General features: G+C 38.4%; 1 protein-coding gene across 1 annotated transcript in view; it reads right to left on the bottom strand.

The window, feature by feature from the left end:
• adamts16 (ADAM metallopeptidase with thrombospondin type 1 motif, 16) overlaps window positions 1-26,328 on the bottom strand; it is a 90,135-nt gene that overhangs the window by 31,691 nt on the left and 32,116 nt on the right. Inside the window, exons 10-14 of the mRNA XM_073846698.1 lie at window positions 21,611-21,764; window positions 13,976-14,071; window positions 6,633-6,781; window positions 2,805-2,977; window positions 793-923 (exon numbers count right to left, since the gene is read on the bottom strand). Of these exons, the coding sequence (XP_073702799.1) occupies window positions 793-923; window positions 2,805-2,977; window positions 6,633-6,781; window positions 13,976-14,071; window positions 21,611-21,764 (703 nt within the window). The remainder of the gene's footprint in view (window positions 1-792; window positions 924-2,804; window positions 2,978-6,632; window positions 6,782-13,975; window positions 14,072-21,610; window positions 21,765-26,328) is intronic.

The raw sequence follows: 26,328 nt of genomic DNA, 5'->3' as shown, positions 1-26,328 counted from the left end.
ATTAGATAGGAAAGATTGAAACCATTTCAAGACTGTACCCGATGGAGTGCAAGCCGGGATATAAGAATCCTATGGTCTCCAAAGTCAAAAGCTGAACTCAAATCTAACAGCACTAATGCCATGGTATCACCCGCGTCTGTGGTCATTAAGATATCATTAAAAACTTTTAACAACGCAGGCTCAGTACTATGTAGGGTTTTAAAGTCGGACTGAAAGATGTCAGAGATTTAATTAATTTGCAAATAGTTTTGCAATTGTAAGAAAACAGCTTTTTCAAGAATTTTGGATAGGAAAGGCATATTAGAGAATGATGAAATATGTTAACACAAATATCCTTTATGTATTTAATCCCATTTTATTAACTAGTATCTTAGCTGTTGACCTTCAATCATCCAATTCAACCATACTAATAAGCAAAGATTACTTTTTTTTTTTTTTGTGGCCATTTTCTTGCATCCCATTCTTTATGCAATCCAGAATGGCAGCACAGGTGAGGTTTTTGATTTATATTTCTTTCAGCCTCACATTTAATCATTTCATTTCTGGTGTGAAAGGGCTTTTACATTAGCCAAAAATACAACTTTTTTATATTAGAAAACAAACAAGCAAGCCTAGGCCAGATGAGAAAAGGTAATGTAAAAGTAACATAATGCATTTTTTTTTCTATAGAAAGTCACTAAATAATGCTTTTAGTTACTTTTTTTAGGGACCAACACAATATTGTAATGCATACAGACTTAAGACCTCAGGTTATAGGTGACAGTGTTAAAAATTGTGAATATTGTACATTACCTCACAAATACCATCGATGCAGACATCGGAGCTGTCCTGTGTGCAGAGCGTCCCATCCTTGACTTTACTGGAGAGGGCGAAGAAGAAGTCGTAACCTTCAGCGAAGCAGTAGAGTTTACACACGTCCTGATCTGAAACACAAACACACATACAAAAGAAATATCAGGCATAGTTCCCTAAAAACACATGTCCTATAATCTATGGTCAGTAAATTCAAAAGTACCCCCCCCCCCCCATGGGTTAGTTCCCCCCCCCTGTGACAATGTGAAATTAAAGCATAGGATATCTATCTTAATTGATTGACTTGGATAGCCTAATTTGTGTAAACTATTCAATCACATAAGGAATGTAAACTCCAGGTACAACTGTGTTGGTTTCAAATCCATCTGTGTTCAATTTCACTGACTCAGTGAGTCTCACAACTAATGAAGCCCAAGGAACTTTGAGATCAATCTGCTAGGAGGAAAACAGCTGGAAATGGTTATAGAAAGACTGACAAAGCTCTGGGTCTTCCTAGAAGCACTGCAAACTCTGTCCCAACTCAATCCCTACATAAACTCGCCTTAAAAAAGAGAACTGGTTGACAAAACTGTTGAAGAAACCCCATCACATTCTAAAACCGTAGTAAGTGCTCTTTTGATAAGTATGCTAAAGTGTACTTATTTTTCACATTGGTAATCTTAACCCAAAATAATAATTCAGAATAAGGATAATTCAGAAAGTGATCAAGAATGGAAGAGATGGCAGATTCATGCATTAGAATAGTTTTTTAGAAGGCTTGTTTTTATTAATGCAAACATGGATGAAGGATTTTCTAGATGAGTAAAAATGGTCTTGTTTTCAGAAAAAACAAGTCAAAATTAAGTGCGTTTTTGCTTGAAACAAGTTAAATAATCTGCCAATGGGGTAAGAAAAATAATATTTTTTTTCTGTTTGAAATAAGATTTTTTTTGCTTACCAAATTGGCAGATTATTTTGCTTGTTTTAAGCAAAAATGTGACTTTTTTTTTAAACAAGAAAATAATTTTTACTTTAAGAATTGTTGTGTGATTTAAGAATTTTTAGATATTTTGGCTGGAAACTAGACAAAAAAAATTAAGTAAGAAAAGCATTTTTTTACAGTGCAGTCATCCAAAGATCTGCATGAAGTGTGAAGATCACTGCAAAAAAATGCTTTTCTTACTTAGATTTTTCATCTTGTCTAAAAATTCTTAAATCTAAAAGGAATTTCTAGACGAGTAAAAATTATTTTCTTGTTTTCAGAAAAAACAAGTCAAAATTAAGTGAGTTTTTTCTTAGAACAAGCAAAAAAATCTGCCAATGGGGTAAGCAAAAAAAAAAAATCATATTTCAAACAGAAAACAAAATTTATTTTCTTACCCCACTGGCAGATTATTTAGCTAGTTTCAAGTAAAAACGCACCTAATTTTTACTTGCTTTTTTCTGAAAACAAGAAAATAATTTTAACTTGTCTAGAAAATCCTTCTTGATTTAAGAATCTTTAGATATTTTGGTTGGAAACAAGACAAAAAAATCTAAGTAAGAAAAGCATTTTTTGCAGTGATCTAATGACATAAGCACATGGTCATTTGAAATATGCCAGATTTGTGATAGAACCCGATAGATATCTGCTGAAGAATAGAGATTCCGCTCATACCTGCATGAAGATGCATGACTGCAATCATTTCTAAAGGACCGTGTAGAAAATAATAACTTTGGGGAGGGGTGAGAAACGTCTTTGGTTCCAGAGACATTAATGTTCTTTTGGTGCGTAAATGTGTTGAATTTATTATGTGGTGGAAGGAAGACACATTTTCCATGTGTTACAATTTGGAGGAGTAACAGAAACAAAATGTGAAAAATTCAAGGGGGTAAATGTTGTGTGAAGGCCGAACATACTTCATTTCATTCTAACTTCATAAATAATGCTTTTATCCAGAGTTATGTCAAATACACCGGTTCATTTCTTTCAAACATCCCCTCAAGCGATACAAATACACGTTTAGACCAACCGTCCACGCGTGTGTAGGGTTTCCACTTGTAGTACCATCCGCGGAAAGGCTTGCTGTTGAACTCGGCACACTGGGCGGCTCTGAAGTCCACAGCATTTTGAGGACAGTCGGCGGTGTTGCACAGTTTATAAGAGCGAGACAAGCCTTCACAAAACCTGCCGCCATACATCGGCCTGAAGGAGAAGAAAAGATGGGAAGAGAAAGTGATCATGAGACACGTGCTGATTTACAGCAACAGCAACTTCATTCAATCACTCACGGTTGCCAAGCGGCTGTACTGTTTGTTGTAGTAATGAGATACATTGCCAATGAAATTAAGATGTCATTCTATTTTGACAAGGAATCCATTTTCTTGACGCTTAAAATGAAATTTTTGGAGAGGAAAGTGTTTGTATATAAAGTGCAGCAGTGCATAAAACATCATATGATGAACAAGACGAGTGATTATCAGCGCATGAATCAAACCCACTTACAATGCCAGCAATTTTCCATGCAGCAGTTTTTATTATATTCCTCCTTGTGGGAAATGAATAATCATGTAGAACTACAGTTTTTTTTACAGGATCACATGTATCCCACTGTCTCCATTTCTGTTAGTTTGCTTGTAGCAAAACTCTTTGAATTTTTGTAATTCTAACTCAAACTGCATTTATTTGATCAAAAATACAGTAAAAAACTGTGATATTGTGAGATATTATTACTGTTTAAAGTAGCTGCTTTGAAATGTTAAAATGCAATTTATTGCTGTGATCAAAGCTGAATTTTCAGCATCATTACTCCAGGTTTCAGTGTCACATGATCTTTCGGAAATCATTCTAATATGTTGATTTGTTGCTCGAGAAACATTTCTGATTATTATCAATGTTGACAACAATTGTTTGCCATACATTTTATTTTTCAGAATTCACAGATGAATAGAAAGTTCAAAAGAACAACATTTATTTGAAATATAGATTTTCTGCAACTTTATAAATGTCTTCACTGTCACTTTTGATCAATTTAATCTGTCTTTGATGAATAAAAGTATAAATATCTAAAAAATGCATACTGACTTAAACGTTTGTGTCAGGGTTGCTGGGTGACACAGAGCTATAGTGAAAGTCCAAAAGCCAGGAGTATCCAAAGAACGTATTTATTTCCAAATGACAGATAGAGAATCCAAACAAACACCAGCAAACTAACTTTAAGACGACACAAAGACACAAAAGGGCAAACGACTTATAAAGGGTAACTAATGATAGAACACAGGTGACACAGATGACTAATAATCAAAGACAGGTGAATCGTGACAGTACCTCCCCCTCCCGGTAGGCGCGTCTCGCGCCGTGATGGAAACACCGGGGAGGGGGGGCGGGCGCCCTGGAGGCTGTTACGGAGCAGGACCTTGCTGAGTTGGGAAGGCCTCCAGGCCGGAACAGGAAGCCATGGCGGGTCAGGCGGCCATGGCCGGACAGGCAGTTCGAGCGGCCATGGCGGGTCAGGCGGCCACGGCCGGACAGGCAGTTCGAGCGGCCATGGCGGGTCAGGCGGCCATGGCCGGACTGGCAGTTTAGGTGGCCGTGGCTGAGCAGTCCCCGTGGCTCTGGCCTCGGTCCTCGGCCAGGCCACGTGGACTCGGGGTATGTAGCCCCCCCCCAAAATTTTCTTGGGGAGGTTCAGCAGTTCATAGGGGGGATACTCTGGACGGCTGGACGGAACCAGCTGAGACACTGGCCGGCAGGAAGAGACCAGCTGAGACACTGGCCGGCAGGAAGAGACCAGCTGAGACACTGGACGGCAGGAAGAGACCAGCTGAGACTCCGGACGGCTGGACGGGGCCAGCGAAGGCTCTGGAAAGCGCTCTGGAGGAGCGGGCTCAGGACGGCGCTCTTGAGGAGCGGGCTCTGGACGGCGCTCTTGAGGAGCGGGCTCTGGACGGCTGGACGACCCCAGCGGGGATTCAGGAAGGCTGGGCGTCTCCAGCGAAGACACAGAATGAGTTAGCTCTGGGCGAGCGGTCACTGGAGGGCGCTCTGGCGGCGCAGTCACTGGAGGGCGCTCTGGCGGCGCAGTCACTGGAGGGCGCTCTGGCGGCGCAGTCACTGGAGGGCGCTCTGGCGGCGCAGTCACTGGAGGGCGCTCTGGCGGCGCAGTCACTGGAGGGCGCTCTGGCGGCGCAGTCACTGGAGGGCGCTCTGGCGGCGCAGTCACTGGAGGGCGCTCTGGCGGCGCAGTCACTGGAGGGCGCTCTGGCGGCGCAGTCACTGGAGGGCGCTCTGGCGGCGCAGTCACTGGAGGGTGCTCTGGAAGGCTGGGCTGGACCAGCGGGGTTTCAGGAAGGCTGAACAGGACCAGCGGAGGATCAGGAATGCTGGGCTGAACCAGCGGAGTCTCTGGAAGGCTGGGCTGAACCAGCGGAGTCTCTGGAAGGCTGGGCTGAACCAGCGGAGTCTCTGGAAGGCTGGGCTGAACCAGCGGAGTCTCTGGAAGGCTGGGCTGAACCAGCGGAGTCTCTGGAAGGCTGGGCTGAACCAGCGGAGTCTCTGGAAGGCTGGGCTGAACCAGCGGAGTCTCTGGAAGGCTGGGCTGAACCAGCGGAGTCTCTGGAAGGCTGGGCTGAACCAGCGGAGTCTTTGGAAGGCTGGGCGGAACCAGCGGGGTCTCTGGAAGGCTGGGCGGAACCAGCGGGGTCTCTGGAAGGCTGGGCTGAACCAGCGGAGTGTCTGGAAGGCTGGGCGGAACCAGAGGAGGCTCAGGAAGGTGAATAGGTGCTGTGTACTCCTGAGAAATCGCCATCAGAGCCATAATGTCCTCCTTGGCCGGGAACTCAGGAATGGAGGCCATCTCGACCGGAAATGCCTTGGGGTGTCTCCGGGTTGGCAGGTGGCCGGAACCATTGGTGGGGTATGTGGGGGGTCCTGGCTTATGGAAGGCTGGCACGATGTGCTGCGTGGCAGAGGGGGCTGGATGATGAGACTCAATCGGACTGATAGAATCAATTTCTTCGACTTCGAAATCAGACCCATTTAAAAACAGAATGAGATTGACTAGCTCGATCAAGGGGAATTGACAGGTAGGAAGATCGCAGCGAATAATCTCATCATCCAGTCCCAAAACAAACACAGCGCCGAGTGAAGCATCGTGCCAGCCCACCTGATGTGAAAGCTCGAGGAACTCCTCCACATACCTCTCCAATGTCCGACCACTCTGCCGTAGTCTCCATAGCCTGCCCTCAGCCATCTTTAATGTCTTGGTGTCGTCTTCTGTCAGGGTTGCTGGGTGACACAGAGCTATAGTGAAAGTCCAAAAGCCAGGAGTATCCAAAGAACGTATTTATTTCCAAATGACAGATAGAGAATCCAAACAAACACCAGCAAACTAACTTTAAGACGACACAAAGACACAAAAGGGCAAACGACTTATAAAGGGTAACTAATGATAGAACACAGGTGACACAGATGACTAATAATCAAAGACAGGTGAATCGTGACAGTTTGAGCAGTAGTGGTTGATTGCAATAAGATAAAACAAAGAAATAATAATCTCAATAAAAATAAAGGATCTTGCACACATGGATTGCAAGTTAAAAAAATTCTTCCAAATAAGTAAAGTAACTCCAAATTGCTCTGCATCCAAGAAAGGATTAACATCAGATCTAATACTGTCTTGCATATGGAGCAAATTTCAAATTTTCATTTCAAGTACTGAGTTTTGCTCTTTTGGAAGAAATGTTTGTGATGTTATATTTAAAATCCTGTTGTGCATGATTTGCATGTCAAAAGCTTGAACATGTTGTGAACAGGCCTTTAGTGGAGATTCTGTCATTTGGTTTTTATTGAGTGAATGTACCGGGGGCTGCTGCAGTGTCTCTCTCTGTAGGTCACTCCACTCTCACAGGTTCTCGAGCAGCTGGACCAGCCGGACCAGGATGACCACTGACCATGAACCGGCTTAGGACCTTCATCACCCTGCTTTACACACTGACCTCTACGACACCACTGCAAAAACACACAGAAACACGCACATCAGTCTGAGTGACGACAGTCTTTACATTTAAAGGGACAGTACACCAAAAAATAAAGATTCTGTCTAGTGCTGCACGATATCTCTCATGCGATATCCAATGCGCATCTTGTCAGTAAAGCCGGTTCTATAATCAGTAGTATGTCTCCATCACCTGTGCACATTCAGATAGAGCAACAAATGCAAAACCATTCCGATGATATTATCAAGTTTGTGCGGCTTGTCAGTGAATTGACCATATGCACGGATTACTTCCTTGTTTAGACAAGCCAGCTCAGTAATTTCCGGTCAACTGTACTGTGCCGTAATAGGAGTGTACTTTGAAGAGAAGAGAAGTTCTGTTTGTCTAAGGACCAAACATCTATTTATACCGTTTTAAGAATGAAAATTGAGAGTTTTTAAAAATACGTGAGTAAATCGGCTAAATATGCGCGAGTCATTGCTACGATTGACAGTAATAACCAGACGAAACATCTGACAAGCTGATGTCAAAAAAAGAGCTGTGCATTAAATGATTCAGACTAAATTTAGAGTAACGAAACTACAGCAGTAACAAGTTTGTGTTGTTAAATATAGGCTATTTAATAGCTTTTACAGTTCAAGGTTAAGCTTAAAGGATGTAGTTATTAAATATAAAATATTTCAAATTCATATCGATTCATATTGAGTGCATTATTTCATTCTTATACCATTAATATTTAACTTTTTTAATTTGTAGTGAACTATATATAAATATTTAAATAATTCACCCTTATAGGCTGGTTGTGTCGGAGCTTATTTATTTTAATAGCTTTCTGCACTTGCTATATACCTCAGTGCGGTAAAAGTACTACAATTTATTATTCTAGTAATTTTATAATAAATAGAAAAGCAAGACGTTTTGAAAAAACCAGGGAGTTAAAATGGCAGCTGCAGCCAATGATTGACCCTCTACTGCCATCTTCTGGTTATATGGGTCATTTCATGTTTTTTTCATTTTAAAAAGACGTTGTTTTCCGTGAAAAGACACTTTTTTCCATGTACTCTTTATGTATGAGTGAATCTTTGAAGTGAATTTTATTGCACAGCTGTGGAGTTGAAAAATAATAAAGGCTTTAAAATATTACAAGATTTTAAAAATGTGTTCATGACTATGAAGGCAAGTTACTGATTATCAAGAATACGACAAGGATGGCCTTGAAGAGAAGTATCGCTAGCTAGCTAATGTTAGCCTAAACACGTTATGATTTTATGTTATGTGTTTAGCTGTCAGCATTTAAACGTTCAACTATGCAGGTTCTCTCCTGGGATTACCAAGCTCCGCATTTAAATGATATGTTGTTAAATAATACGAAACTGAATGTTCATGCCGCTATCATTGTTTACGATGTTGCAATTATTATTTTTCTCTGTTTCTGATAAGAAGGAGGCAGTAGAGGAGTCTCAAGAGTGTCCATCTATATATAGCACATTTAAAATGAGCTTCGGCGGAAGTTTAAGAGCTGGCTTATCAATGTGCGGAAGTTCTAAAGAATGCTCCATGCATATGGTCAGTTACTGCTCTGTGCAGTAAGTGTTGCTCTATCTGAATGTGCACAGGTGATGGAGATATACTACTGATTATAGAACCGGCTTTACTGACAAGATGCGCATTGGATATTGCATGCAAGATATCGTGGAGCCCTAATTCAGTCATCATTCTATAGCCTTTCAAACCTATATGAACACAAAAAATGTTTTTCCATACAATGAACAAAAATCTCCAAAATGACAAAACAAGTATCATAAAAGCATAATAAAAAAGATGCATGCACTGTATTTAATGTCTGCTGGATTTGCATGATGAGGAACAGACTGAAATTTAGTCATTATTAGCTCTTGACCAAAACAATATGTCAGAGAGTGTAAATAAGAGATTGATTGTGCGGTGTAGAGAGCTTTGTTGATTGTAAAATAAATAGTTTGAAACAAAGTCACAACTGACTGGCTGTCAGTGTTTCCTAGTGTTTTCCCCCCTCACATGGACTTCAGTTGGTTTCTCCCTTTGTCTCCCCCTGTTGTTCTGTGTTTTATTTGGTTTGTCCCCATTAGCTTTGATTTGGTTCACCTGTCTTGTTAATTTGCTACACCCCCTGCCACTCCTATTTAAGTTGTTTGTTTCCTCAGTTCAGTGTCCGTCGATAACGTCTCATGGTGTTTGTTCTGCTCCTCGGGTTTTGTTTTGTAGTTTTGTCATGGTTTTGTTCCTTGTTTGTTTTGTTTATAGTTTTGTTAATAAATAACTGTTTATTGGATTTCCTTCTGCGTTTGTTCTCCTGGCTCCTAGTCTCTCCAGCATGTGTGACACTGGCTGGCACATCTCCATTCAAACACAGCAGTGTTTTATTTATGAATGAACGTGCATTTTTAAACTAATCTAGTGAATCAATGATTCAAATTCCCATTCATAAACACAGTCACATGCTTTATTCCTGATTGAATTAGCCGTTCGAACGAATCCAATGAATGAATTATTCAATAATAAAATCAGTGACTTGCTGCTACCTACTGGAAGTTTTAGTTTAATTTCTATAGTATCTTTCCAGTTATTTAAATCAATTAATTTTTCTATATTATTTTTTTTTTATTTACAGTAAAACATTATTCTCAACATGAAATTCTGCATTTAATTGCAGTCATGCCACCTCTGAACCTCATTAAACATCTGAAAAGCCACTTTTGTGTTCTTCTGTGCCACCTCTGTAGTACAAATGAGTTTACTGATTTCATTTGATTTGTAACTCATTCTTCTAATTCTACTTGTTCTTATTCTGTTTTAATTTAAACATTTAAAAAGATTATAAAATACATATTTAAAAAAAATGGATATAAAATTCCATTACAAAGGTAAAAACTAAATTTCCCTGTAAATCACTTTAAAGAGTCAAATATCACCTCGTAATGGGAAGGCTAATTTTCTATCAGATTTTTTGATTATTGATTCAAAGTCTGCACTGTGCTCCTACATTTTTGAAGATAGAAGCACAAGTGCTCCAACCCACTAATTTCCATTTTGGGACCTCGGTACTTACAAAAACCTGTGTACGGCCCTGTTTTCAATGAGTAGCGACTTTAATTTGAGGTTGTTGAATCATACGAGAATGTTGAATTAGGGCTGCCTGATTCACCAAAATAAAACTGTAATTGTGATGTGACTTTGTGTGATTATCAAATCGCAAAGCCTGCAATTTAATTAAATAAGACACGCAGCACTGCTTCACATGAACTTCCTCTGCATCTGCTCTGAGTTTGAGTCACTTTAACATGGTTTTGGAAATGTGATGAGCTATCCATCTTTACAAAAATCACAATTACATTTTCCCTAAATCGAGCAAACTTGGAATATTGTGCATGAGTCACACATTATGATGCTATTTTGTCATAACAAAGCTAAGCAGATGCAATCATTCACTTTCAATACTAGGACATTTTTTTCTCAAATTCACCTTGTGTGTTCAACTGAAGTAAGTTTTGGAAAGCATGCAAGTGTGAAAATTACTTTTTGAATGGCCTAGCTTCACAGATTCATTTAAATTCCCATCAGGCACCATTTCATCTGATTCAGCTCTTTGCAAGAGGTTAAAGAGTGAATGAATGATAGTCCCAGTCCAGCGCTCTTCACACCCTCTGCGTAACCGAATCCGAGTCTCTGGCCCATGTGATGGAGTTGATATTTCTTGAACGCAGATGGGCAGGATTCCTAAAGGAGGCTGTCATCATTAGCACTGCGTACCGTCACTAGCTCTCGCTCGGATTAAACCGTCGTGTCTAATATATCACAAGCCAAACACCTCTGGAGCCGCCCCTCGAGGAACACGTGTGAAAGACATCCAGACCACCAGCGCTGGCCTCCGTATCAGCCAGAGACGAGGAGAGTGTGTTCGTAAGAGAAGTGCTCTTCCTCCCTGATCGGGAGACCTGAGGACACGTCTGTAATTACCCTCATGACCCAAACCTACTTCAGCAATGTGTGTTAGTAAAGAAACGGCCCAGGAGGTCAGCTGAGGCCTGCATGAGCTCATTAAACCCAATCTGCTGTGAAGGGCCTGAATCAGTGGAAAGGCATCCTACGGGACGACCAGAGAGGGAGGAGAGCAATAATGTATCTAATACTGTATCTAACACAACACTGATCTGTCTGTCTGTTTGTGTGGATGGATGGCTGGTTGACAAGGTTCAGACCAGCAATGCATGAATATGACAACATTTTTTTGCTCAACCAGCAAAATATCCTGCACCTGTTTGGTGAAGGGCTCTTGCACAAATCCTGTAAAACTACAGATCGAAAAAAATGTGTATAAGGACTTAAAATAGACAAAGTTGCATCAGCAAACGTGTTTAAGTCACAACACTATTTGGTGCAGGGGGGTTGTATTTTTCAATACAACAGTGCATTAACACTGCTTGGACATTTGAGTTCTGAACCACCATAATATGTGCCTAAAGCAACTTAATAAAACGTTTTGAACGTGCATTTTAGTGCCACTCACTGGACATTACACTTTGAAACTGACACAAAACAAGCAGTAAGATACACTTAGAAATAGTCCTGTAAAAAAGCGGTCAAATGACTGGCAAAACAAAAACTGTAAAATTAAAATAAAATATCCTAACTGAAGCAAGAAAAAATCCAGTCATTTGACCTTTTTTTACGATTTTTTTTTTTTTTTTACAGTGTATGTAATATTAGTATTGCAGAAATGTCACCACAAATTAGCCTTACTGTATGTTGCTTAAAATCTGATTAAAGTGTTTGGAGGAGTTAAAGTATATTTTAGTTTACCATAAATGCTTGTCAGTAAATTCAGACTTTAACCATATTCAATAGAAGTTATTATGAAATTACATATAAAGATGTACTAAAGTCCTACTTAAGTGAGTGAAAATTGTATTTATTACAATTTTAAATTATAATAAATAATCATGAGTGTCAGAAAAAATTTCATCCAGTTCACACTGATATTTTTTAAAGCATATTATTTCCGTAATAAATTCTTATATTTTAAAGTATGCTAAAGTGCACTTCTTTTATACAAGAAAATGAGTGAAAATGAATATGAATGTAGTTATAAACACTGTTGGAGACACTTCTAGACCTTATTTTGGATCTGTCTGTAATCTCAGACCCTGAACTTGAATGTCATACTGAAACTTGTATGTCATGTAAATAAATAAATATATTATAATTATATATATATATATATATATATATATATATATATATACTTTAGGTAAAATTTTTCAATGGTAGTGTAAAACAACACCCTTTTTACCTTGTCAAAAACAGCTCTGTTCCATAGACTATAAAAAATGGACATAGTATCTTTAACGACCAAAATGGGCGAAGCCGGTCGTCGCCATCTTCACATAATTGAAAATGGGCAAAGAGGCGGGACGTGGGTGGAGCTGGTCGTTTAAACCACGCCCCTCTAGCTTGACGGTGGTGACAGCAGTGGCAATCTACCTGTTACTCAAGTGGCCCCACTCTTTATCATGCAGAACTTTAAGGTTTAATATAATTTAAATGGATGAGTATTTGTCGCACATTTATTAATAAACCATATAAATCATAATAACGAGCCTTTAATTGCATACATAGTCTAATAAGCGCTTAAGGGCACGCAAAAAAGCTTGCTCAGTGCACCGCCAGATATAATAATTATGAATGTGTAAGGGAAAAACAGCAAGGAGACTGCATTAATGTTTTATTAACTTATTGATGAACTACCCTGTTGAAAAAAACAGCATATGCTGGTTAGGTAGGTTTTGATGCTGGTATGCTGGTTTAAACTGGTCTCTGCTGGTTTATGCTGATCCTTTGCTGGTTTTGCATGACCAGCTAAGGACCAGCATAAACCAGCAAAGGACCAGCATAAACCAGCTAAGAACCAGCATTAACCAGCTAAGCACAACATAAACCAGCTAAAACCAGCATCCCAGCATCAAAACCTACCTAACCAACATATGCTGTTTTTTTCAACAGGGAGTGCTTTCTTTGTTTTCGGCCTAAGAGATGAAGTCGGCAACAGTGACTCATGAAGTGGATGTGGCTGTATGCATGTTTCATACACATTACATGATCTGAGAATATTTGTTTTCTATTTGAAATGGTTCATTTAAAAGGAGGCATTTCACTCTCTATAGATATAGTTTTCATGTCTGTAAGGCAAGTATACACAGAGTTCCAGAGTTTCGCGTTCAAGTTCACAGAGACTGAGATGTCAGAAAGCGCATCCTGTTTGCTTTCAATATTTTATAAAAGCGCAATGTTTCGTTGTTATAGTAAGTGCACAGAAATAAACAGAGTCTTTACAGATTCGAAAGATGTATTACTCTTATCTGTATGACCAAAAATTGCAGAGTATTTTGAGAGAAAGTGACTTCACCGGCGTCTCCATCTGTCATGCAGTGAGCGAGCTACTGTTCAGCTTCCACACTTCAATAACGTTAATTTTTCTAGATTAACATTCAATTAAGATGTCATGCTATCACATACATCTTTCAGATGAAAAGTGATATTTGAGGTCGATGAATTGGATGTCCTGCCCGATTTACTATATTACCACATAGACCAGATGTTAATGATCTGCCACTTCCTGTGGAATTTTTTTTTCTGCGACTAAGCGACTTTTTTGGTCAATCAAGCCTCCTCTCGTAGACTAATTATATTATATAATAATAATCTCTAGATTTTTTCTAGTACACTTCAAGTACACAAAGGTTTTTGACACTGTTTTCCCTGTCAAACTGAATCTTTTCTAGCCCTCAGTACTGTAAGTTCTCACGTGAATCTCCTCAGCTTCTCTCATGAGCATCACTGTCACATTCTGGATCATGTTTTCGTGACTCTCAGCATGAACTGTTCACTCATTCAGTCCGCTGGCATTTACTGCTCGGCCTCCCTGGAAACACTCGTTTAAGAAACTAAACATCTGTTAAAAGCCCATCTGAAAGAACAACAAAACCCCTGAAAGGCTATCTCTCCCGCGGGGTTAATGTCACACGCTGGAGAACCGTGCGAGGATGTTCACGATTAAAACAAGAAACAGAGCGTTTGGCTTTTGTGCCACTTGTGAGATGAGTGTGATGTGATTTCTTTTTAAGATGAGATACTTTTGAAGACATGAATGTGTCCTGTGAGCGTGACTCACCATCTCTGGACCGCAGGCAGAGCCCTCAGCAGCCGGCATGAACTTGGTCTCACATTTTCTTCCGACCCGGTGGCACCACAGGGCTTTACAGATGTCCTGCGTGACACACATCAAACATGCGTGTTGATATGGATGTATTAAAGAAGCTGTCGCTGTGATAAAAGACTAACCAGCAGAGATCTGCCAAGAAGTGTGACAGAAGTCTGAGCAATGACTATACCGAACAAATTAGAGATTACAACATACTATGTCACAGATAGATGTTCTTCATGTTTTGCACGACTGCTATAGAGTCCAAAACGCATTTCAACAGAATAATGACAGGCTGTTTAGGCTATCTGGATATAATAATGACCTGTCTGGTCTGTTTTTTGTCAAACACTCTGTATGTGGGTGATTCTACAACCAAGGGAACATTTTTAGAGTTGTGTGTGTGTGTGTGTGTGTGTGTGTGTGTGTGTGTGTGTGTGTGTGTGTGTGTGTGGGCATGTTTTTGTGACATATCAGGACACAAATGTGTGTAATAACATGGGTATGACATAGGTATTACAAGGAGAGGGTGACTTATGAGGACATTGCCCATGTCCCCACTTTTCAAAAGGCTTATAAATCATACAGAATACATTTTTTTGAGAATGTAAAGATATGCACAGTCTCCTGTGAGGGCTAGGTTTAGGTGTAGGGAAGGTGTAGGGTGATAGAAAGTACGGTTTGTACAGTATAAAAACCATTACGCCTATGGAATGTCCCCACATTTCACAAAAACAAACATGTGTGTGTGTGTGTGTGTGTGTGTGTGTACCTGGTATTCATCACGTTGTGGGGACCAAATGTCCCCACAAGGATAGTAATACCAGTAGATTTTGACCTTGTGGGGACATTTCTTAGGTCCCCATGAGGAAACAGGCTTATAAATCATACACAATGAGTATTTTTGAGGAAGTGTGCACAATCTCCTGTGAGGGCTAGGTTTAGGTGTAGGGTAGGTGTAGGGCCATAGAAAATACGGTTTGTACAGTATAAAAACCATTACGCCTATGGAATGTCCCCATAAAACATGTAAACCTCAGCACTTTCCAAAACATCCACTTTTCAAGATACACATGCAATTTTGTCTGATCCTTGATGCGACTGCAGGCAGCAACACAAAGTCGATTCTGTGCTTACCTGATCTAATATCTGTTGTTTTTAAATGTTGTAGATATAAGTAGCAAATGTATATCTTGAGACAAAGGTCTTCTTAATGATTTTTAGTTTTGTTTAAGATAATTAAAGCAACAGTTTTTAAATAACGAAAGAATATGTAAAAGTATGGTATTTGTGGTAAAAAGCACCCCTGCTGTTGGGGCTAAAAGGCACAATAATTAACATGAATTCATAAAAGGCTTTTCTATTTGTTGACATTACATTGTTAGATTCAGATGGTAATTATCATATATTATGTTGGGTGTCCATCTTAAAGATAATCGCCATGTTTAGAATGAAACCATTATATTTAAAATCATGCTATTAATCATATAATATAATAAAATATCATTTCTTGTTACTACTGTAAATTTACAATAACTCTCTGGTTGTGTTCGGATTCTTGTCACATCTTTGATGTTCCCAGACTCCAAATATTGAATTCATTCTTTTTGTCAACTTGTTTCCTTTCATCTAAGACTCAGGATCATTAAAGGGTCAGAATCAGACACTGGCTATTAAAATGGGATTAAATACATAAAAAAAAAAAATTGTATTACTTAACATATTTAATTATTGCAGGTTTGCCTTATATTCTGAGTTGCATTTCACAGTTTTAATTATTTTTTATTATTATTTATTTATTTATTTATTTTTTTTTGTGAGTGGGATGAATTAATGGATGTTTGCATTTATTCTAGATCTAAATTAACATCTTACTCCTGATTTCTCTCAACATGGGGACAGGAGAGCTTTTAATCAATAAATGACGGTGAAAAGTAACTGATGTTACTTATTTGGGAAAGTAACTCAGATATTTTCTTGTAAATTAAAAAGTAATGCGTTACTTTACTAGTTACTTGAAAAGTAATCTGATTACGTAACTCGCGTTACCCCCAACACTGATAATAATATTTTTTTATTTAGTAGCTGTGCAATAATAATAATAATAATACAATTCTGTATGTGTGATTTTGCAAATAATGGAACTTTTTAGAGAACTTTTTAGTGCATTTTTAAGTAATTTGTCATTTTTAATAAATTATAGATTTGAACATGCCACATTTCCCTATTTTTTGCTTCACCGTTACCACCCTTTTTAACTGTAGGGTGGTAACGGAGGGTAATAAAGTGTTCTGCTTATTTTCTAACAATTGAGAATCATGTTTTCAGTTTATTTGGTTTTTGTAATGTTTTTATAACAAAGAATCACTGATATCAAGTGCTTGTGCTCAACATGGCTGTCATTACCATTTCATCAAACATTTAAAGAACAATCGAGTTTTTAATGGTTGTTATCATGGAGATGAGACAGGCCAGCACATCTCAGCCAGACGCTCAACTCTTCGAACAGAGATGCTTTTCATTTAACTTCCTGATATGAGACCACTGCAAATATTGGAGAATTTAAACCACTTTTGTTTTATTTTTATACAAATCTAAACATATCTTATACAAAAATCCACTTGTTTTATGTTTTGCGTTTTAAAATAAATGCAGTAAAGTTGGAGGAAGATTTTTTTTTTTGAGATTAAGCAATCAAAAAATGTCCTTCACTAAAGAATGATTTGTGAAATCTGCATCATAATTCATCTGACATCCTAAAAGTGTTTTACTGTCCTGTAAGGACGGCTCCCATATATCTACATTCTCAATGCAACGCTCCTCTCATTCACTCGCTCTGTGAGAAGAACGAGGAACTGCTGGACGTTTTATGTGTCTGTATTACTCACATCTGGATTATTGTATCATATTCTGACAATGGGAGCACAGATGGGAGGAAAAGATGGCTGTTTGCCAGAGTGATCCTGGTCCAAATCCCAGCACAAGTTCTGCAGCTGTTTGTTAAAGCGAGACCTCCTCGAATCCGTCCCTGTTGCTCCTGCTGAGCACGAGGAGAGCGATCATACAGCGCTCATCTCAGCCCATCACAGTCCAGCTGCCAGACAATATCAAGATGCTAATTCACTGTGAAAGCAGAGGGACCTCAGCGTGACTGAAGAACATCAACAGAGCCATTTCTGTCCCGTTCAATGACGTCTGGTGCTTCTCTGAAATGCTTCTCTTTGTGCTTTGTTCTTTTAGTCTAATAGAAATCTTCAATTTCCACTTGATGTCTACACAGATGAGTAACACTTTACTATCCAACACTGTCATGTTTTTGTACTGCTATATAATAAACTATACTAATACAGTAATCATATCAGCATATTTCTTTCATTTTTATGGAATTTTTACTACCATTCAAATGTTTTTTTTGAGTCTCTTCTGCTCACCAAGGCTGCATTTATTTGATCAAAAATACAGCAAAAAATGGGAAATATTCTTAAAATGTAAAATATCTGTTTTCTATGTGAATATCTGTTCAAATATAATATATTCGTGAGATCAAAGCTGAATTTTCAGCATCATTACTCCAGTCTTTAGTGTCACATCATCCTTCAGAAATCATTGTAATATGCTGATTTGCTCCTCAACAAACATTTTTTGATTATTATCAATGTTAAAAACATATCTGCTGCACAATATTTTTGTGGAAGCTGTCATACATTTTATTTTTTGATTCTTTGATAAATAGACATTTCAAAAGAACAGCATCTTTTTTTAACATTTTAATCATCTTTAATGACATCTTTTTGATCCATTTAATGTCTTTTCAGTATTTTTCCCCAGTGTGAATAAGTTGTTGAAGCAAATGACATTAATAATACTTCTGAAAAAGATTAATAAATTGAAGCACAGCTCAAAATATGGTGACATACATTCAAGTGAGACAAAAGGGATAGTATTGGAAACCAGTTGATGGTAGCCATTAACTTAAGCAAACATTTGTTTCCCAGCTTTATTCAAAATGTCTTCTTTTGTGTTCATCAGAATAAAGAAAATCATATAGGCTTGAGACAGGATTTTAATTTTTGGGTGAATTACCTGTTTAGGTTATAGCGGTCCAGAAAGTAGCTATTTCAATCTCCACTGTTGAGATACATGACCAAGTCAAAACTAATAACTTTCTACTTAATATCTGCCGTACTTTTGGTTAAAATGTATTAATCATTGGTGAGAATTGCACAGGTAAATACACTACACTGCAAAAAATGCTTTTCTTAATTAGATTTTTTGCCTTTTTTCCAACCAAAATATCTAAAAATTCTTAAATCAAGAAGGATTTTCTAGACAAGTAAATTTTTTTTTCTTGTTTTCAGAAAAAACAAGTCAAATTTAAGTGATTTCTTGCTTAAAACAAGCAAAATATCCTGCAATCTGACATCCATGCCAATAGGCGTCAGTATACTGTCTGTTGTGTCGGCAGCATAACATAAAGATGACTAAAAGCATGCTTACACTCTTAAAAATAAAGGTGCTTCATGATGCCATAGAAGAACCTTTTAGTCTAAATGGTTCCATAAAGAACCTTTAACATCTGAAGAAGCTTTCCATTTCACAAAAGGTTCTTTGTGGCAAATAAGGTTCTTCAGATTATAAAAAGGTTAGAAAGAGATGGTTCTTGAAAGAACCTTTGACTGAATGGTTCTTTGTGAAACCAAAAATGGTCTTCTATGGCATCGCTTAAAGAACCTTTGGAAGCACCTTTATTTTTAAGAGTGTACAGTACATACATGTAATGAAATCTGTGTGCTAAAAGTTAAATGTGTCATAGCTTGTTTATGCTGTATAATTACCATTTATATTGTATTATGCTGCATAACATGTACAGTCATTGTCTTGGTTTTTCACATGCAAACAGTTGCCTCAGTGCTCATCTCATTTCGTTGTAGATTACATATAGGTGAGACCAGGACAAAAGGAACACAGTGAACAGAGCTTCCCACTGGCGTCTCTCCAAAGTATATTTAGCTCTGCGTCTGCTTCACGAGAGCGAGCAGGACTGGAGAGAGATCGGCCAGAGCCACACTCCAGCAGATTTCTCTACGGAGAGCTCCAATTTTAGATGTATAGAGTAGACAGTGGAAAAATTATTTTAGCAAATCTCTATTGAGTTCAGACAGCCTGAATTCTTGTACTTTACAGCTGATTTGAGCAAGAGAGAAATAAAGACTCTTCTCTCAGGCTGCAGTGATGTTATGAGATGTGAATATAACACCACACATTAGAGCATCTGAGCATCAGACTCTCTGGATGCGGGTCAAATGTTCACAGAAAACACATGCATTGCAGAGACATCGATGGAAAAAGTGTGGAAAGAGCTGCATTCCTGACACTCCTGAACACCTCTTCTACTACTGATTGTATCTCTAGATGTTTGGTGGATGTTTATAATTGCTGTTTAGTAAAAATTAAAACTATTCATGCCTTCAATTTAGAAGATTTCATGTTTTTAAAGAACATTTGGAAACCCCAGTTGTCTGACCCTGTGAACATGGTAATTTTGGTGGGAAAATATCCCATGCACACATGTAAATGAAAGAAATGCAAACCTTTTTGAGAATTTTCAAGTTACAAGTAATGCAAAAAACTAAGCAGAAAGTATGTATTTTTAATGCTGTCCAGATTCATTCCATTCCTCTTTTTTTGCATGCTAATAAGGATGACTTCCTTTCTTTTGCAAAATGTTTAATTACTTAATAAGGAGTTGTTTTCCACTTTAAGCGTCACATTTGTGTATAAACATCTGACAAACTTCTTTGTTAACATATGATGACTATAAAATGTCTACATACCCCTTTAAAAAAGTTTTTAATATGTGAATCTGAAAGATGTGAAGACAAATTATGTCAGACATTTGTCCACATTTAAGTTGCGGTCACATTTAGTGAAATTGCCACTAAATTTGACAAGCAAAAAAAGGGTCCATTGTCTCATTGTAATAGCAAAGAGATGTAAGAAGCACAGCTGACACAGAAGTGACTTCCAAACTAGGTTTTTGTTTTTCAATGCACTTGAAAATGAACAGAACTTGCATAGGGAAGTTTTTCAACCTCATGCAAAACTCTTGCATTTGCAAAATGCAATAAAGAAATAGACTTCTGTAGACATTTTACAGCCATTGACTGTACTTTCTAAATCATGTCTGGAGTTCTCTGAACAGGCCTTTTGGGCCATGCATATATGATTATATAGAAAATGTGGCACATGTGTGTTGTGGTGCAGCGTGACAGTTTCTGTTCAGTCTCAGGTGAGGCATTGCTCTCAATCACGCTGTCATTTTTGATCCTGCTCTACCGCTGAACCTGGACCGGCTTCTCTTTCCAAATGATGACCATAAACTCCAGGATAACAACCACACAAATGGATTCTTATTAGACCACTTTAACTATAACACAGCTCAGACTGGATCAAAGATATCAGTTGAATGTTCATGTTAAAAAGACCTGTGAACTGCATGCAGTGGGATCATTGAGATTTTTATACTATTTATTTATTTACTGTTTTGATTTTCTTGTATTTATCAAGCATGCATTAAATTGGTTAAATGATAAATTATAATATTTAATATATTTAGAATGTGACAAAAGATTTCTATTTCAAATAAATGAAATTTCTATTCACCGAATAATCCTGAAAAATAAAATGCATCATGGTTTCCACAAAATTATTGGTCAGCACAAACTGTTTATTCCATTGATAATAATCAGAAATGTTTCTTGAGCAGCAAATCAGCATATTAGAATGATTTCTGAAGGATCATGTGACACTGAAGACTGGAGTAATGATGTTTGATGTTGAAAATTCAGCTTTGATCACAGCTATCAATTACATTTTAACACAGATTCACATAGAAAACAGAAATAATTTTCACAATTTTATTGTTTTTACTGTATTTTTGATTAAATAAATGCAGCTTTGGTAAACAGAATAGACTTTTTTAAAAATATTAAAAAGCCTTACCAACCCCAAACCTTTGATTGGTAGTTAATGGTTGAAAGCAGGTGTGCAAATTACAACAAATCTTCTTAACTACAGCTTAATCAGAAAGATTGAGCAATACGGTTCGTTGGTGAACAGTATGGCTATATAGATCAACACTAAACCAGCATTAAGTGTGCAGCAGCATGGAAACTCATGCTGTCTAATGTTGCCTTCAAGACCTTTGAGGCAGTTCCAATTTGTAAGTCTGGAAGTCATAACTAGGTGTTTTCTTCTGATTGTGGTTGAAACGCCATGTATGTGTTGGGTGATTTCATAAGGCTTCCTCTCTTTTCACTTCCTGACAAGTACAGAAAGCTCTTTACAACAGGATGAGAGCAAAATGAGGTGTGTAATGCTTAAATTACGTATTTTATCATCCTGGTGTGGTAGTTTTGTAGTGTAAGCTTTCGCCTCATTAACAGGCTAAATGAGCAGCGTTTCCTGCCAAGCTTAAATAGCTCATCTTCTACAGTACACAAATGATTCAGTCATGTGGTGCCGCTCATGTGCACTCAACTCATCTGACGTGATGAGGGATTTCATATATAAAACATTGTGAAATACTGATATTAATGGACTTGCCTTCTTGAAGTCCAGTGTGCAGAGCTTAGCTTTCTCTCCGAACTGCCACTTGCACTGCGTATCGGCGTCGTACAGCTCTCCGGGCAGTTTCTCTGGGTACTTGTACTCCTGGATGGCGCTGGGCTCGTCAGACAGACAGGTGGCCTGTGCGGTACTGAGACACAAACATTTCTGTAAAACAGCTTGAGTTCTGTACAGTAGAGCAGGAACCATGACAACATAACAGCCAAAGTTCCCTCGGATAACATTTAGACATCTCTCTTTTCAACACATCTTCTGACTTCATCATTACGTATGCTGTCGTTATTACACGGGCCGACAGCGAGGCTCCGTGTGTAAGTGATATCAAGGATCATGAGAAAGCATTTAACATTGTTTAATAGCATGTGTTTCACACAATCAGACACACAGTGAAGCCCTGAATGAGCTCTGAGTAGTTTAGCAGGCGCTCCGGGCCGCTCGCCCGCTCCATGATGAGACTGGGTCAGTATGTGAGTCTGTGTGGGATGTATCGTATGTATATTTGTAATAGAGGTCACATTGGCTGGTCTATTAGGTCTAAATATATGAAACACACACATCTAAAAAAATATATATTAATACAGGTGCTCAACCAAAACAATGAAATAATCTTAACAATAAAATCGGCACACTGCTGCACCCATGCAATACTTGAGTTGAGAGCTGCATGATTTGGGGGAAAAATCTTATTTTTATTTTATTTTATTTTATTAATACAATATGTTACTAAATTGTAAATGTGACAATGGCAAAAATAATGTTTGGTGTCAATATGTAAAAGCTTTTAGAGATACAGCCTCAGAGTCATTTTGGCATCATGCCTTGACGTTGCGGTGCTGTACGAATACAGTTTCATCTATCGACATGAAATCCATAACTTTTTGTCAGCACAGTCTGAAGATAATCTGACTTGATTTTGGTGAAAATCGGACCAACTGTTGTGGAGGTGTTTGAAAAAGTAGGTTTTCAACATAAGTCAAAGTGGCGAGCAGAAAGTTTGGCCATCTATGGCAAAATTGGTATTTATGTTGTCAGCATGACTCAAGTTTCATTACAATAGGCTAATGCAATCAAAAGTTATTATCATTTTTGGAAATTTCATTATTGATGGTTAATGAATGGCTTATCACTCTTGACCAATAGGTGGCGCTGTTACCAAATTGATGTGGCGTGGTCAGTGTCAAATTGGTTGATGCATTAATTCAAATCCATGGTCTGAAGATGTTCTGGGTAAAATCTGTTGAAAATTGGACCAAAAGTCTAGGAGGAGTACGTTTTCAACATTGATCTAAATGGCGGCCAGGAAGTTTGGCCAATTTTGGCATAATTGGTTATCATGTTCTCGGCATGACGCAAGGAATATATTGAGATCACTTTCATTACAATAGGCCAATTTAATCAAATGTTTTTAGCATTTCTTTTTTATTTTTTGTGTAACCTTTTGAGTACTGTCAGGGAATTGTGCCGAAGACACATACCAAGTTTTGTAACGATGCACCAATGTGTTCGTAAAAAAATATAGCATTTGATGATAAAATTCAAAATGGCTGACATGGGATAATTGGGTATTTGGTTGACTCAGCATGCTGTCCTGAATGGCCAAACCATTGAGAAGTTATAAGCAAAAATAGACATTTATTTATGTATCTCCTGACCACTAGATGGCACTGCACCAAAACACTGTAGATAGCCTCAGGTCGTGCTTGTTATAACACACACCAAGTTTAGTCTCAATACAACAAACCGCTGCGGAGATATAGCCTCACATCCATTTTTGCATGTTCTTTGTATAATTTGTTCATGCGTTATTCGAGAACGGTTCAACTAATCAACTTGAATTCTATAACTGATGATCTGAGCCACTTTTGGTGAAAATCAGACAAACCGTCTAGGACTATTTTCTATTAAAAAATGCAAAAAAATGCAAAAAAAAAATGCAAAAAAAAATGCAAAAAAAAAGTAATTCATAAAAGATTTTAAAAGCCACGGATTCAGAAAAAAAAAATCCTTCCAGACCATACAGTTCAAAAGTTAGCATAAACATGAGTGAAAATTTGGACAAGTGGTGGTGCTACAGAGTTTGAGTTAGAAAACCCAAACGTGCTGTGGTTAATGTTGAGACTGTCCCCTATCTGTGTGCCAAATTTCATAACTTTCTCACAAGCGGTTCTATGGGCTGCCATAGACTCAAGAGTGGAAGAAACAGAAGAGAAAGAAGAAGGAAGAATAATAGTAAGAAGAAATCTCACAGGCCTACACATGTCCGGTGCTTGCCCCCTAATAATGATAATAGGTCTGTGTTGACCCCTTGTGCTTGTTCTTTATATGCTGCAAATTTATGCTTTTCTGAACTAGCTGACTAGTAAAAATGAGCAGTCAGTTGAACACTATGCATCTGTAGATGTTCTTGTTGCAGAACAATCCACTATAAAGTCTAAGTATTCTGCATCCAGCTATCCCAGAATCCCTCAGTGATTCAGTGCATCCTGTGAAGGGAAGCCCTGTTCTTCTGTAGTGTACGTAAGTCCTGCTTCCAATTATCTGGAGTCGGATCAATGCGGCAGCATCTGGCCGACAGAGGCAGGAATGTCAGCGTCAGATGAATCTGATTCAGTTCCTCATCACCACTCAGTTCTCTTAGTGTCACCTCTTTAAGTTTCCTCCTCAGATTAAGGCGAGCGACAGCTATAAGACAGACCAGCCCGGGCCGGACTCCCTTTCAAGCTCTGTTTTATTAGCGATAAAAGCAGAGGGTTATGGAGAGGAAGGACAGAAGGTCTGAAAGCAGCTACTTGCAGGTCCTGTGATCTGCAGGCTGTATGTCGACAGGCCCGTGGTGACGTAGGTGAGGCTGCGGATGAAGAATGAGAAACAGATGGGAGGACAGCTGACAGAGACAGAGTCGCCGCATTTATCTGCAGGGCGCTGCTGTTTTTGGGGTGTCTTGGGTGTGGAAAGAGAAACGAAGGATGATCGTACTGCACTTTGTCACCTTCAGAAGCCCAGACAGTCCTGGAAAAGCTGTGGTTCACAGGCAGACTCCGGTGACACTAAAGCAGCTGTCACACTGCAGGTTTGTCTATGTCTTGATTGACCATTCACTTTGGTTGGTTTGATTGGTTGGTTGCAAATTCACACCTGTTTGCAACTCATACGGCTCCAGAATGCAGAGTGTGACGGTTGAATTCAAAACACAAACTTTGGCTAAAGCCCCATTCACACTTCAGTATGAATTGATGAATGATCCAATTCATTTTCAATAGAAAGCTGGATTTCAGTGATTGGGATGTAGGTGTGTCCAGCAAATTGAAAAAGTTGTGAAAAAGTTGAGAAAGTTGTCTGTGGAGTTTAGCGGAATATGTAGAAAAATAGAGTACTGCAGTGATGGCGTATTTTTGTAGACCAATCTGGATGTTAAAATAAACTAAAAGAATATTTTTTTTTGTTGTTGTTGGTAGATTTTGGGTACTGAAGTCAAATTTGGACTTAGGCTGCAATTACGAACTCGGATGCACTTGGGTGGACTTGACTTAAACTTGACAGACTCTGATATTTTGTAAATAACAACTTAAAATTAAGATGATAAGACATTAATAAATTCCTGGCACTAAAACTCAATTAATCTACAAGGTTTTTCCATTGGCTTTTTGTAGATTTGGGATACTCAGACTTGAACTTGGACTCAAAGCTGGACTTGTACTCAAACTTGACATTGACCTTTTTTTTTTACAGAGAATCTGTGTGATGTTTACATTAAAGATATATATTTTTTGTATAGAATAAATTACTTGTGCCATATCATAGCACGCAGACATAATGCAATAAACATGATATAGACTAGAAATCAAGGGTGACAGTGACATTCTACACAATATCTTTTGTGTTCCACATAAGAAAGTAAGTCATACAGTTTTGGAACGACATGACGGTGTGGAAATGATTTTTATTACAGAATGATTTTTTATTACAGAATTTATTAGCAATAAATTCCCTGCATTCTAGATCAAAATCAATGATTTACTGCATGCATTTCTATGTGACAAAAATGCATTAAGTTTGTTGCATTTGAATTCAGCAGTATCTATCATTATTTGTTTCTGTCCTGTTTTATTCATTCATTTATTTACTCCAATTAAAGGCCCTATAACCCAACAAAATTTTCACGGGGGAACTTGTGGGCTGGATGGGCTGGATTTGTCCAGGGTCAAATTTTAACCCCAGTCTAGCCCTGTCTCCACATGAAGCGTTGCTGAAAGCCAAGCAGCTTGAGCATTTGTAGGGAAACCCTTCTTCCGATTAGGCCTAGAGCTACTGATCCGGGCAGCAGTGAAGAGGATGAGCTCATCACAATAACTGAGCACAAGGCCACTCCATTTGACACGTCAGTTAATTTAAGGGCAACAGGTCAAGCTGATCCACTTTCACAAGCACAGACGTGGCTCTCAGACAGAAAGTGAAATATAAAACCTGCTGGAGCGGCTTGCTTTTACATATCAGAACCAAAACAGCACTACAAATACTACTTTTAAAGATGAGGTTGGTGTCTAGACTCTCGCTGGGCTCATGCTGGGTGATTCTGCATGGATGACTAATGGACAGGAGATGCTCAGTAAAGGGCACGGTTGTTAATATCTTTGCACTGTTTTCTAATGGCACTTTAGGCTGCCAATGAGTAGAGCATGTGATTCTGGGATAGT

Source organism: Garra rufa, chromosome 9 (genome assembly GCF_049309525.1).
Source record: "Garra rufa chromosome 9, GarRuf1.0, whole genome shotgun sequence".
Lineage (NCBI taxonomy): Eukaryota > Metazoa > Chordata > Actinopteri > Cypriniformes > Cyprinidae > Garra > Garra rufa.
The sequence above is the reverse complement of the archived record's forward strand: the minus strand, read 5'-3'. Positions and strand labels throughout refer to the sequence as shown.